Source organism: Zalophus californianus, chromosome 6, assembly GCF_009762305.2.
Source record: "Zalophus californianus isolate mZalCal1 chromosome 6, mZalCal1.pri.v2, whole genome shotgun sequence".
Lineage (NCBI taxonomy): Eukaryota > Metazoa > Chordata > Mammalia > Carnivora > Otariidae > Zalophus > Zalophus californianus.
This window is the reverse complement of record NC_045600.1, coordinates 114,121,609-114,134,041: the sequence shown is the minus strand read 5'-3', so window position 1 is coordinate 114,134,041 and position 12,433 is coordinate 114,121,609. Positions and strand designations below refer to the sequence as shown.

Below are 12,433 nucleotides of genomic sequence, written 5' to 3'. Positions count from 1 at the left end.
CCCCCCCCCCGAGATTTGGGATATCAGTGACCACAAGCTGGCAAAGAGACCAGGGAGGGGAGGAAGCCAAGAGGGTGGATTCCGGCTGGCCGCCCACTAGGAGAGGAGCACTGGCCGGCAACAGTGCTGGGAATTCTGGACTGGAGGAGCTGTGGGCCACCCCCCGCTGCCCGGGGCCAGGGTCTCTACACCACCTCTGAGAGGCTGTACCTGCAGAGGCAGGCCATCCTCTGAGAGCCAGGGCCTGGAAGACTGGGATGGGGCTCAGTCATCCTTGCCCAGGTGGCTCTCCTGTCTCCAAGGTCAGGCAGTAGTTTCTCCCAGGTTGGCCTTCCTAGACCTTCTGCAGCCAGCCCAAGAAGTGCCAAGAAATTCAAGTGTATTAGTTTATTAAAAATGACAGCATTTTTCAGGTGGACTTAAAAAATGGGGAAGGTGGGGTACAATTAAAAACATCAGAGGTGTGCAAAGAACAGCCACAGGGCCAGGGGCACCTGGCCCCCCAGCAGCTCCAGCCTGCTTCCGGTGAGCCGCCCAGGGCCCCCCGCAGGGCTCGGCAGAGGAAGCAGGTGGACGTGAGCAAGGAGACCCTCCGGCTAGGAGGCTGCCGTGCCCTCGTTCTCCAAGGATGGGGTGTCAGCCTTGATCCTTCGGGGTCTGCGGTGGCCTGGGAGGAGGGCAGGTGAGGTGGCCGCTCAGACCCCAGGCTGAGGGCTGCCCCAGCGGCCTCTCCCTGCCACCTCCATCCGCAGTCCTCCCACCTGCGCTGCCAGCCCTTCCTCCTGCAGAGCCTTCTCCCCCCAGAGCAGCGTGCTGAGCAAGGCCAACCTGCGGCTGCTGGTCGCCTCCTCCTCTTTGCCTTCTCGGGGACTCGGGGGGCCTCTGGGCCCTGCTGGAGGCTGGTGCCCTCAGGCTGCTCTGCTCTACTTTGCTCAGGAGGGCCTCTGCTAGCCCCACATGTGCCGGGAGGGGCCGTGCTTGGAAGGAGAGGGTCCTGAGTAGAGGAGATACAGGTCCCCAAGGGGCTCCGTGAGCAGTTCAGAGGTTGGTGAGGACCCACCATTGCCCCCCATTGTCAAGGGAGGGCGCCAGGGAGGTGCGGCTGGCGGGGCAGGGGAGAATGCAGGGAGGGACCATACCTCCATTCTGTGCTCAGGCCCCTGCTGTGCTCCCTTGGATTTCTTCTTGCGGGACTTGCCTCCTGCAGGACACTGACACTGGGGCCGGAGGGTCCTCTGCCCTCAGCCCCCTTTATGCAGACTCCCGCTCTGGGGTGACTCCCCGGGGTGGAGTGGGGACTGGGATGGAGAAGGGTGATGTAACTCTTGCAAGCAACTAGTTCTTTCTGCTCTCCCAGCTTATCACGTTAAGAGTAGCTTACCTTTGGGTGCCAGGGGTCCAGGATCCCCCTAAAATGGAATGAGGAGAATTCAGGAATCAACCTGGCTGGGGCAGGGGGAGTTTTCCTTGGAGAGGCAGAGCTCACAGCTATCCTTCCAAATCAGTGGAGCTACTCCCCTAAGAAGCCCCTCTGACTGCCCCGTTCTCCGCAGGTGGGAGCCACATCAACAAGGCCACCCTGCCTTGGGCTACTCTACTGGCTGGGACCCTGGGGCTGAGGAGAGGAGGGGTAAAGCATGGGGGGCAACGGCAGGCCCTGGACATCTGCTCCTGGGAGACCCCAGCTCCTGCCCTGCTGTGACCCCAGGTCTGGCCACCCCACTAGCTTCCTCAGGATTTCCATTTGCCTATGTGAGATTAGGGCCCAAACCTGGAACCAGATGGTCCGACCACGCCGGTCCCGCAGGGAGCTCATGCCGGGCGTGCCATAGCACTGAAGCCATGCTCGAAAGGCGGCAAAGTCCTCCTCCCCGCTCTCCGGCCCGTAACCTTTGCCCCCTGTGGGACAGAGGAACCAGGCCGAAGTCAGGGCGGACTCAGGCTGGGAGGAGGGGGAGCCTGGTCGGCCTGGCCCAGACCTCAGCTACTAGCTGATGGACTGAGTCAGGGGGCCGAGGCTCTCCCTCCTCCAGCTGTGTGCCCTCAGGCTGGTGGCTTCCCCACTCTGGGCCATGGCTTTCCCATCATGGGGTGGGGTGAATAATCCTTGTCCTGCCGGCCTCCTGGGCTGCTCAGAGGACATAGATACCTAACAAGTGAGGAGGCTTGTTGCTTGTAGCAACAACTAGATCTACAGACATCCATACCCCAGGTAGGGCAGGAACTGCCCTGGGGTTACACAGTATACTGAAGCAGAGGTAGAGCCATCTTTGGCTCCCAGGCCTCACCCAGCTGGACCACTTCCTTGGGCACGGAGTGACACAGTTCCAGCAGGTCTGGGTTCTGCAGCTTAGCCCTGATCTTCTGGCTCAGAGTCAGCTCCGGGCTCTGGAGAAGGGGCAGAGGCAGGAACTGGCTGTCAGCCTGAGGCAGGGCCACTCAGGAGGCAGCTGAGCAGTGGGGAGCAGAACCCCAGGAGCTTGGCAGGACTGAGAGACAATCCATCTGCCCCCGACCCCCGACACTGCAGAGAAAGGGAAATGGGCCCAAAGCTGGAGACCTAACCCAGCCTATACACTTGTTGGCCTGCTCTGATCGATCTGTGCGCTTTCCTCCCCACACCCTCACCAGCCTGTGCTGCTGCAGCGCCTCCAGAACCTTGCGGGCCTTCTCGAAGGGGGGTATCCTCAGCCTGCAGTGGGGTGGAGAGAGGGAGCCATGCTAAGCAGTGGAGAATGTGGGCGCACCCAGCCCTCCCTAGTCCTCATGGCCGTCCTGCTGACCGGTACAGGATCTCTGCCCGAAGATAGTTGCCAATACCATTGAAGAACCTCTGGTCCAAGAGGGCCTCGCAGATGGGCTGGTCAAAGACCTTGTCCGCTAGGTTTCGTAACACATTCTCCCTGGAGGAACACAGCCAGCCCGGGCACATGAGACCCCTTCTCTGCCCCCATCCCTGAGGCCTTGCCACAGGATAGAGAGGGGCCGGGGGTACCTGGATGCAAGGGGAAGGAACGTGGGAGCCCCAGTTCCCAGTTTCCCAGCCTCAGTGCTATTTTGGCAGCAGGAACCTCCATTTCCTTTTTTTTTTTTCCCCTTTTTTAAAGATTTTGTTTATTCATTTGAGAGAGAGGCAGAGGAGAGACAGGAAGAGGAAGAAGCGGACTCCCTGCTGAGCTGGCGCCCTCCATTTTCCAATTTATTGGGAATAATTTCCTACTTATTGGAAACACCAGTATGAGATTTGAATTCATTATGAAAGGTGAAAAATGCCAATCAAAAGCAATGTGTTCGGGGCACCTGCGTGGCTCAGTTGGTTAAGTGTCTTCCTTTGGCTCGGGTCATGATCCTGGGGTCCTGGGGTCCTGGGATCGAGCCCCGCGTGGTCGGGCTCCCTGCTCCGTGGACAGCCTGCTTCTCCCTCTCCCACTGCCTGTGCTCAAATAAAGTCTTTCTTTAAAAAAAAAATGCGGGGCGCCTGGGTGGGTCAGCCATTAAGCGTCTGCCTTCGGCTCAGGTCATGATCCCAGGGTCCTGGGACTGAGACCCGCATCAGGCTCCCGGCTCCGCGGGAAGCCTGCTTCTTCCTCTGCCACTCCCCCTGCTTGTGTTCCTGCTCTGGCTATTTCTCTCTGTCAAGTAAATCAAATCTTAAAAAAAAAAAAAAAGCAACGTGTTCAAGGAAACACACAAGTCTGTAGATGTGTGTCTATCACCAAAGACCCTCAGGTTCAAGGGTCTTAGGTGGAGAACAAGGTGATCCCAGGAGCTCAGGTGTGCCTGCAGTCTGGAGCTCCCTGTCTTCGAGGAAGCTGGTACTGGTTCTGTGTAGCAGGTGTGTGGTGACAAGTCCTGGCTAGCGAGTGTCCCGGCAACCCCCACCCCACCTCCAGGGGTCCCCGATCCCTCCTCACCCCCACAAAGAGGAAATGCACCTCGTTTCTTTGTGGGAAAGGTTCCTGGCGAGACTGACTCAGTAACGGGCACGAAGAGCATATGAAGTAGGGGCCAGAAGACAGAGTTTGGGGTAAAGGTAAGTGTGGAGCATTAGCCTAGGTGGTCAGAGCACTAAGGGGAGCAGACCCCTGCACGCTCCCCAGCTGTGAGACCAAGAAAAGAGCCGAAATTCGCAGGTGAGAGAAACTTGAGAGCCAGGTGGCAGAGAGTGAACTTGTGCCATGACTTCCCAGCAAAGTTGGATGGGAGGCATCCAGGACGGTGACAGACGCTTCCCTGGGGTGCACTCAGGGTCGAGCCTGGGAAGGCCAGGAGTCAAGTGCTCAAGACTCCCTGACCCACTCAGGACAACCAAGTCTAAGGCCCAATGGAAAGCATGCCAGCCCCAAGGAAGGGAAGACTGGCTAAGTCCACTGCAGGCCCTGAGTCTGTGATTCTGTCCCTTACAGTGCTTTTCCTCTAGGGCTTTGCAAAGGCTGGCTCCTTTTCCTCGGGCAGGCCTTGGCTCAAACGTCACCTAGAGTCGTCTTTTCCTAATCCTACCCCCCCCCCGCCCAACCCCTGGCCAAGAGTCATTCTCCACTTCTTGGATTTTTCTTCAGGCATGTGTCTGTTTAAATTCATCTACTTTGTTCCTTGTTCCCCCTGCCTTATCTGAACTTTAGCTCTGTGGGAGAGGGACCACATCCATCTTGCTCACTGTGGTACCCCTGACACCTGGCAGAGGGCTTGGCACAAAATAGAAACCCATTCATGTTTCACCTTTAGAAGAAGGGAAGTGGCCGGCAGCATGCCATCCTCTGTGACACGCATCACATCCCAGGTGGGGTGGTGACCCCTCCAGCAGAGACCATGGGACAGTCACAGACCAGTGGGCAGGCAGAATGTGGGAGACCGCAAACCCGATTCAGAAACGTGTCATGAGGTAGTCCCCTGCCCACCGCTTTGAAGCAATTCCTTCCTGCTCAGCCGCCTTTCTTACCAGGTGGTTAAAGCCCCTTCACCTTTCTTCTTAGCCTCCGAGAAGCAGAGCAGGAGGCTGAGCCCCAGCTCTGACACGAACTGGCCATGTGTCCTCAGGGCAGGCCTGCCCATCCTCCTCTTGCCCCCCCCCATTAGTTGCGGGGTTCCACATCCATTAGCTCAGAGAGTTGTCCCCGGGAAAGGACACTGTCCCGGTCGACACACAAAGGGACTGAGGACCAGAGGGGACTAGATTTGCCCCTCACTGGCCAGCGAGGCACTCACAGAGCCAGGCCCGGAGCCCAAGACTGTGTTCCTCACGCCTGGTGCTGGGCCTACCTGAACTGCTCATACTCCAGCAAGACACAAGGCCCGCGGCCGGGCTGCCACTCGCCCCCGAGGTCCCAGTGGCCGAAGCGGCGGGTATCCACGAAGCAGAGGGCGAGTGGGGGGCCGGGGGGAGCTGTGTAGAAGCGCAGGTGGGCATGGGCCGGCAATGCGTCCCGGGGCGCCAGCTGGAAGGAGCCAGACATGCCGAATCGGAAGACCAGAGCCAGTGGCCCCCGGGGGGGCTCGGCCCCAGGCAGGGGGCTCAGGGTCAGGCGCAGCTCCTTGCCACGGGCCGAGGATGAGATGCAGTACGCACTGCTCTCAAAGGGCACCTCAGGGTTGCGGCTGACAGGTGACTTCTCCACACACCCGCCGAACACCAAGCCCCTGCAGGCCTCGTTCACGAAGCGGCTGGCCAGATGCAGCTCAGGGCCCTCAGGCATTCTGTGGGCGGGTGGCTGGGCCCTGGGGGGGAGGATGACAGCGGGTGGGGCCAAGTGGCACCTTGTGAGGTAGAAATTATCCCCCCGTTTTATAATGGAGAACCCTGAGGGCCACAGGGGGCCACTACCAGCTGGGATCGGCGGACAAGTCAACTGGCCCGGTCACAGGTCCTGGTCCCCACCTGAAAGTGCTGAGAAAGCCCAGGGCACTATGGCGCTCAGGCTGGGGAAGCGAGACTCTGCCTTATTTTACACCTTCCATGGGGCTTTCGTGAGCCCCCCACTGCTTTTAGAATAAAGTCCAGATCCTTTCTGGGCCCACACTGTCCTCTCATTCCTCCCACACTCGCCCTCACTCACTGGCTCCAAGCACCGTCTTCCCAGGCCCATGTCTTTGCCCCTGCTGTCCCTTCAGTCTGGGACACTTGAGAGAGGCCCTCGCCGACCACCCTCTCCGAGGTAGCATCCCCCCGCCCACGAGTTTTCTTTTCATGGCACCCCCAGAATCTGAAATGATCTTGTTTGTTGTCTGCCTCTACCTCCACTCCCACCCCAGAGGACAAGCTCTGCTTGCTCACGACTCCACTTCTTAGGACCCGGCCTGCACCTGCTCCGCAACAACTGAGGGAGGGAACCTGATCCCGCCGGGGGAACGAGAACTGGGAGAAGATGCTAGACACTCTGCCCGCAGCGAGGACCAGCCTGCCACGACGCACTGCTCGGGACCAGAGCGAGGACAAGGAGGAGGGAAGGCAGGTGCGCTGGCACCAGGTGCCCACGGCTCTGAGGGAGGAGGACAGGGGTGACAGGAAGGGCTCCGGAGCTCCGGGTCAAGGTCCGGGGGTGGGGGCACAGGAAACGCCCACAGCGGCTTCGGGGCCGAGCGAAGCAAACTCCATCCCGCCCGCCGCCCCCCACGCCTGGCTGCGGGAGGGGAGTTTCCACTCTCCTTTTTCCGGGACCTGCCCAGATCAAGGCCAGGTTTTGTGTGGGGCAGAGGGGGGCATTCAGCTAGGTAGGGCAGACTGCCTTACCCCTGTCCCCCTCCTCAGCGCCGTCCGGGGTCTGGCACTCGAAAGGCTTCGTTTTTCGGGAAAAGGTGAACGTCCAGATTCCTAACTTCCGCAGGGCGGGCACCCACCCTCGTGCTCACCTCCCCTTCACCACCCCGCCCCGTTGCCCGTCCCCGAACTCCATCCCCTCCTCAGCTCTGCAGCACCGCCGCCCCCGGGTAACCTGCTCCCCGCGCGGCTCCCCGCCAGCCGGCAGCCACTGAGAGGGTTAACGCGGAAGCGGGGGGGGGGGGGGGGGGGGGGCGGGGAGGTGCGGCGGACCGCGCCCAAGAGCACGCTGGGAGCTGAGGTCGCCGCACCGGCGCCTGCTGGGAAGTGTAGTTTCTCCGGCAGGTGGCAGAGGCTAGCCGGGGTGAGCTGGAGGCCCCCGAGTGTGGGAAAGCCTTTGGGGCTGTCACCTGGTCGGGAGGTGGTGGAGGAACCTGGCTTCCCGCTGCTCCGCGCCGGCGGGATCGGGTCAGGTCTGAGGTCCCGGGTTGCAGCTGTCTCCGTGGCTAGGGGCAAGTCACCGGCCTAGTCCCGGACAGGGTCGGCCCTCCCAGCGGGAAACAGCAAGCAGCAAGGTCCTGAGGCCGAGGCACCTGCAGCTGTGCGCAGGGCGCGCAGGTGCTTGATAAACGCAGGCCCTGGGGACCCGATGGTGGCCCCTAAGAATCCAGGCACAGTCAGACGTAACACATAAACAGAAGCACCATCACCACCTGCCGGGTGGCAAGTGCAGCCAAGCAACAAAAAACGGGCGGAGAATTAGAACCCACTTCAGATGGTCAGGTCTGGTCTAAAGAGGCCTCTATAAGGAACGTGCATTCCATCTTAAGTGTGGTCGGCCGGCACAGGTGCCTGATCCATAGCCGGGATCTGCCCCTTCATATTACTTCTGCTTCCTCCTCATTTGGGCGGAAGTATTCTGAAGTAAACTAGGCGAACTGCGACATTGCATCCATAATACTTCAACATGCATCTCTAAAAAGCAATATCCTACAAAGCCACATTTATCATACCTAATAAAATCAGTACCATCTAATACCTAGTCCACCTTCAAATTTCCCTAATTGTCCCCAAAATGTCTTTTATAGCTGGTCTGTTCAAAGCAGAGTCCAATCAGGGGTTATAGGTCTCTTTAATCATTTTTTATTTAGATGGAACCACCCTCTCCATCTCCCACTCACCCCCCCCCTTTTTTTTTTTTTGGTTTTCATGATACTGACCTTTCTGGAGTCCAAGCCAGTTGTTTTTTGAGCTGCCCCATCACATTCTGGATTTGTCTGAATGTTTCCTTAGACACATCTCTCTTTCCTGGGTGCTCTGTACTCCAAGTTGCATCTCATTAGGAGACACCCAACATCTGGTTGTCCAACATCAGTGAGGCTGAAATTGATCATGGGTGAGGTTGTGACAGCCAGTCTCAGCTTTGTAAAGATACGCTTCACACCTTGTGACCACTAAGTAATCGATGGGGTGATTTCTTTGTTGGTCTGTTTTGTTTAAATTAAGGTATAATTTATATACAGTAATATACACCATTTGTAGAGTGTGAGTTTTGACAAATATATACACTCACATTGACTATGGGCCACAATCAAAGAATACATTCCCAGGCGCCTGGGTGGCTCAGCTGGTTGGGCGACTGCCTTCGGCTCAGGCCATGATCCTCAAGTCCCGGGATCTCCCGCATCGGGCTCCCTGCTCAGCAGGGAGTCTGCTTCTCCCTCTGACCCTCCTCCCTCTCATGTGCTCGCTCTCGCTCTCTCATTCTCTCTCTCAAATAAATAAAATCTTAAAAAAAAAAAAAGAATACATTCCCATCACCTCCCCCCCCGCCACCGCAATTTGCCTACGCCCCCTGTAGTCGACACATCCCACCATGGCAAGCACTGATCTGCTTCCTGTCCCTAACCTTTTGGCCTTCTCCATATCTCATGAATGGAATCTTCAGTATGTAGCCTTCTGAGTCTGCCTTCTTAGCATAATGCATTGAGATCCATCCATGTTGTTATGCTTATTAGAGGTTTTCTTTTGATTGCCGAGTAGTATTCCACTATGTAGCAAGCCACCGTGTTTATCCAGTTACCAGCTGGGGGGCGCTGGACTGTTTGTGTGAGGGGATTCTTTAGCAAGTATCATTTCACATCACTAAACTTTTCACCTAATGGCTCTAGCATCCTCGATGATCCTTGCCTCAATCAAGTATTTAACTGGGAATTACAAAGTGGTGGTTTTCTCTCATTCCATGTACCTTAGCTGGAATCCTTCTGTAAAGACGAGCTTTACCTCTTTGACTAAGGCCATTGGGTTGTCCTGAAATGTTAAAAAGATAGGATAAATTCTGAATTCCTTCCCTCTAATGATCAATTTTCAGACTAAGAATTTGGTGCAGTAACATCCAATGGTGACAAATTAGGGCTCATTTAGGGTTTTTGGGGGGCAGGGACTTTGTCTTTTATAGACTCTTTTCTATTACCAATTCATGGATTTTTTTTTTTTTTACATTCAACACCAGGAAATCCATTGCAGCCCTTATCTTACCGCGCTGGGACTACACACACACAGGAATACAATTCCCATCCTTAAGAAATTCAGAAGGGTAAAAGTGGCAAAAGAGTAAACACAAAATGACAATGCCATATTACAACCTGTGGGATTCTGTGACACCACAGAAGAGGGAATGCAACCTGGGAAATCAAGCTAATGTGAAACGTTTGAAGAGACTTAGAATTTTCTGTGATCTTTTGTCTGCCACTTTGTTTTTGTTTATTCCACTTCTCTTGTTTTCTTCTTGCCCTCCTGTGGGCTACCTGAATTTTTAGAACTCCAGTTTGACTTATCAGTAGTGGTTTTGAGTGTAGTACATTGCGTACTCGTCACAGTTCACTGGTGTTGACATTCTAAGTGTAGAAACCTTGCCTCCTTTACCCTTTCCTGTTTATAATAACCTGTTTATAACCTTACATATTTCCTCTACATACTTTAAGAACCACATCCAACAATGTTTTATGTTTTGCTCCAACTGTTGAACATAATTTAAAATGCTCAAGGAAAGTCTAACTGTATCCAAAACTTCACTCCTTCCATTGTTCTTCCTCCCTGATGTTCCAAGATTCCTTATCATTTCCTTTCTGTTCAGAGATCCTCCTTTCGCTTTTAGGTTAGGTCAGCTGGTGACAAACTACATTAGTTATCCTTCATCTGAGAATATCTTGAGTTCCCCCTTTACTCTTGAGGTAATTTTCGCTGAATCCAGAATTCTCAGTTGACGTTTTTCTTTCAGACCTGAAAAATGTGCTTCTTCCTTTGGGCCTCTATGGTTTCTGACAAGAAATCCACTTATTTGCTTTCCCCCATAAGGTAAAGTGTCATTTCGCTCTTGCTGCTTTCAAGATTTTTTTCTTTTCTTTAGTTTTCCTAAGTCTGTTGTATGATGTACCTTGGCATGCATTTCTTTGGGTTTAACCCATATGGGATTCATTCAGCTTTGACTCTGCAGGCTTAAGTCTTTTGCCATACGGGGGAAATTTGTAGCCATGATTTCTCTGCATGCTTTTTCTGTTCCACCCTCTTTCTCCTCACCTTCTGGGACTCCGATGACATGAATATTAGATCTTATGTTACAATCCTGCAGGCTCCAAGGCTCTGTTTTATTGTTTTCTGTGTGTTTATTTCCCAAACTATTTTCTGTTGATCAGATTGGGTAATTTCTATGATTATCTTCAAATTTATGGACTCTTTCTTCTGTTGTTCAGTCCATTTTTACTTTATTACAGATTTCAGTTCTAAAACTTCTATCTCGGTGCACCTGGGTGGCTCAGTCGTTAAGCGGCTGCCTTCGGCTCAGGTCCTGATCCCAGGGTCCTGGGATCGAGCCCCGCATCGGGCTCCCTGCTCTGCGGAGAGCCTGCTTCTCCCTCTCCCACTCCCCTTGTGTTCCCTCTCTGTCTCTGTCAAAAAATAAAATCTTTAAAAAATAAAAAAAATAAAACTTCCATCTCATTCTTTGTATCTTCTATTTGTTAAGACTTGAGGCATTTTTATGATGGCTACTTTAAAATCCTTGCCATACAAGTCAGAGTTCTCTTAGTGTTGGCATCTGTTGTGTTTTCTCACTCAAGTTGAGATTTTAACTCTCGGTTTGTTTGTTTGTTTGAATCCTGGACATTTGGGCTACTGAGACACTGGATCTTATTTAAATCTTCTTGGAGCACTTGGTGGCTCAACTGGTTAAACACCCGAGTCTCCATTTCGACCCAGGTCACGATCTCAGGGTCGTGAGATCGAGCCCCATGTTGGACTCTGTGCTGAGCGTGGAGCCTAAGATTCTGTCTCTCCCTCTCCCCCTCCCCTGCTCACACACACTCTTAAAAAAATATCTGTATCTATACACACACAAACACACACACATATAATATATATATATGTATGTGCCAGGGCGGGGGGTGGTGGAAGAGGGGCTGCAGTTTCTCTGTGGTGTGACCGGAGGAGAGCAGTTACCATCTGTAAGTCTCCTGTCTTGCCACATGGCCAGATCTTTCCTGATCCCCTGGCTCGAGAGAGCATGCTTTGGTTGGGCTTCCAGTCTGTGTCCTGGTGTTTCTCAGGTTGCCAGTCTCCAGCACCCAGCCCAGGACACAGGGAGCAAAAAGGAAACCTAAGGACTGCTCTGCTCTGCTGTTCTTCAGATCCTGAGGATCTCAGTGAATCTGCCTTCTCTTCACCTTTCAGAGTCTCCTGTTTGTTTTATATGTAATGTCCAAGGTTTTCAGCTGTACTTAGTGGGAGGAATGGGGGAAACGCATCTGCATTTTTCCAGAAGCAGAGCTCAGCACTGGAGTCAGTCCTTAACTTTTTGATGCTTAAAACTGTCGCATCTTTGGCCAGTGGGACAAGCTGGCTCCTCTTGACAGCACTCGTTATTGTCTGGTAGCTTCCCTGCACCCCAAGATGTTCTAGGCCACTTGTCTTAGTCAGTTCAGGGTGCTGTCCCAAAATACCAAAGACTGGGTGGCTTCGACAACAGACATTTATTTCTCAGAGTTCCAGAGGCTGGGAAGTCCAAGATCAAGGAGCTGGCAGACTTGTTTCTTAGTGAGGGCCTTCTCCTGCTTTGTTCTCATGTGGCCTTTTCTCAGTACACGTTCTGGACAGAGTCTGTCTTTCTCTTCTTATAAGGGCCTAACCCCTTCATGAAGGTCCCACTCTCATGACCTCATCTAAATCTAATTACTATCCAAAGCCCCACCTCCTGAGACCATCTCATTGAGGGGTCAGGGCTTCCACACAGGAATTTGGGGGCGGACACAAACATTCAGTCCCTCCCCCCCCACTCCTCTAGCCAATGAGCCGTTCAGGCAGGGACCCTCCTCTCTCTTCCAAAGACAGACGGCAGGAAGAGCAGGGCTCCCTCCCTTCTCTCCTCAGGGCGCCCGGCACTGGGGCCGCGTGCTTGCTGCCTGCCTGCAGACAAGGCCAGCACAGGACTGCACGCCAGAACCCCGATTTTCCTATCTCCACCCAAGCTGTTTCATTGCAGTCCTCGATCTGCCTCACCCCTGACCTGCCTCAACCAGTAGTTGAAAAGGGAAAATGAGTAATGGGTCCGGGAGGTCTGTATGTCACTTGGTTTCTCTCACAAAAACCTTTCATCTGAACCCAAAAAGAAACCTGTGCACACAC

At 54.2% G+C, this 12,433-nt stretch overlaps 1 protein-coding gene across 1 annotated transcript; it reads right to left on the bottom strand.

Annotated features, from left to right (window-relative positions):
* Nucleotides 1-527: 527 nt before the first annotated feature.
* On the bottom strand, nucleotides 528-7,156 carry NEIL1 (nei like DNA glycosylase 1). The gene is made up of 10 exons (XM_027571244.2): nucleotides 6,728-7,156; nucleotides 5,260-5,715; nucleotides 2,784-2,903; nucleotides 2,629-2,692; nucleotides 2,289-2,388; nucleotides 1,772-1,899; nucleotides 1,382-1,409; nucleotides 1,140-1,201; nucleotides 829-994; nucleotides 528-667 (listed from the first exon to the last, which is right to left on the bottom strand). The coding sequence occupies exons 2-10, from the start codon at nucleotides 5,691-5,693 to the stop codon at nucleotides 597-599; spliced, it is 1,173 nt and encodes a 390-aa protein (XP_027427045.1). The 5' UTR covers nucleotides 5,694-5,715; nucleotides 6,728-7,156; the 3' UTR covers nucleotides 528-596.
* Nucleotides 7,157-12,433: the final 5,277 nt, after the last annotated feature.